Source organism: Poecilia formosa, unplaced genomic scaffold, assembly GCF_000485575.1.
Source record: "Poecilia formosa unplaced genomic scaffold, Poecilia_formosa-5.1.2 Scaffold447, whole genome shotgun sequence".
Taxonomy (NCBI): domain Eukaryota; kingdom Metazoa; phylum Chordata; class Actinopteri; order Cyprinodontiformes; family Poeciliidae; genus Poecilia; species Poecilia formosa.
The window spans coordinates 98,022-99,266 of record NW_006800386.1 but is presented as its reverse complement, the minus strand read 5'-3'; the positions used below and the strand labels follow the sequence as shown (position 1 = coordinate 99,266).

At 40.2% G+C, this 1,245-nt stretch overlaps 1 protein-coding gene across 1 annotated transcript in view; it reads right to left on the bottom strand.

Annotated features, from left to right (window-relative positions):
- Positions 1–1,245, bottom strand: part of LOC103155777 (transient receptor potential cation channel subfamily M member 2-like) — a 60,691-nt gene that overhangs the window by 54,016 nt on the left and 5,430 nt on the right. Inside the window, exon 4 of the mRNA XM_016663809.1 lies at positions 846–961. Coding sequence (XP_016519295.1) covers positions 846–961 — 116 coding nt within the window. The remainder of the gene's footprint in view (positions 1–845; positions 962–1,245) is intronic.

Sequence of the window (1,245 nt, the reverse complement as noted above, 5' to 3'; positions counted from 1 at the left end):
TTAAAGTGGTTGACACACTTGGCAGGCCCCTTAAAATTTCTGCAGGAATTTTCTAGTTTTTTTTATTTATTTTCTTCCATCACCATTAATGTGGCTCGTACCGCTCCATGCACCCCTACAAAAGTGGTATCAAAACGTTCAGCTTGATCCCGAGAAGGGAGCTATTACTTTTAGTGGGATTCTGAGTTAAAATGACGACATAAATTGAGAAAAACGAGAAAAATTGAGGCTGAGTCTCTCAGAGAATCAGTAATCTGTCTCTCTGAAACACACACACAGCAAAGTGGAGGTCTGACTCCAAAACTCTTTTTAACTCCCCTTCACAGGCACAAATAACGCCCCATTGATCTCAAAGTCGGTCATGACATAGATCAGGGGTGGGCAACTCCAGGCCTCGAGGGCCGGTCTCATGCAAGTCCAACTGTGTGAGCTGTAGCTAAAACGCTAGGTCTAAAGGGATGGGCACACTTCTGCAGGCCCCATTTAAATTTGGGGCCTGCAGGAATTTTCTATTTATAATTGTTCTTCAGTCATCAGCATCTCTCTGATAGCAGATGGCAAGTCCACAGCTAAACTACAATGTTGTTTTGGAGTTTGCCCGAGATAATCACCAGCCAGTCAACAAATGCAGTCAGCTGTCAATCAAATCGATTTGGTGCTGCTAGTACTATCCCTGAAGTAGGTACAAAAATCTAAAACCAACCAAGCAGAGCCACGCCATATCTGCTAATGGAAAACGAATCTGGCTGGGGCAGACCAGGTCTGTACTGGTCAGAGGCAGTCTAGTGGGAAAATACCTGAAAAAATAAAATAAAACCTTTTTTAAAGATCTTATTCAAACCCACCTTCCACTGGCTTTCCTTAGTGAAGATGTTCTCCTCAGCTAGGTCCACTCTGTTCCAGTCGATAGCAAGCTTCAGCAGCTTGTCCTTGGCTTTTTCTGATTTCTCGTCTTTCAAAGCTGATGTTTTCAGGATATTTACCACACACACACTTATAAACTTTTATTTAAGGCAAATAATCAGTATAACAAACAGTTTAAAAACACAAAGTACTGACATAGATTTAGCTGAGGAAAGCAGAAAACTCAGAAAAAGTTTGTGTTAGACGAGAAGGCAGTAGATGTCCAGTATAGAGTACCATAATTGACATAATAAGAAATAAAAGCATTAATATATATTTAGTTTTTCCCTTGTCTTTACATGAGTTTCCATCAAGAAATGTATATATTTTCTTTTTCATTTC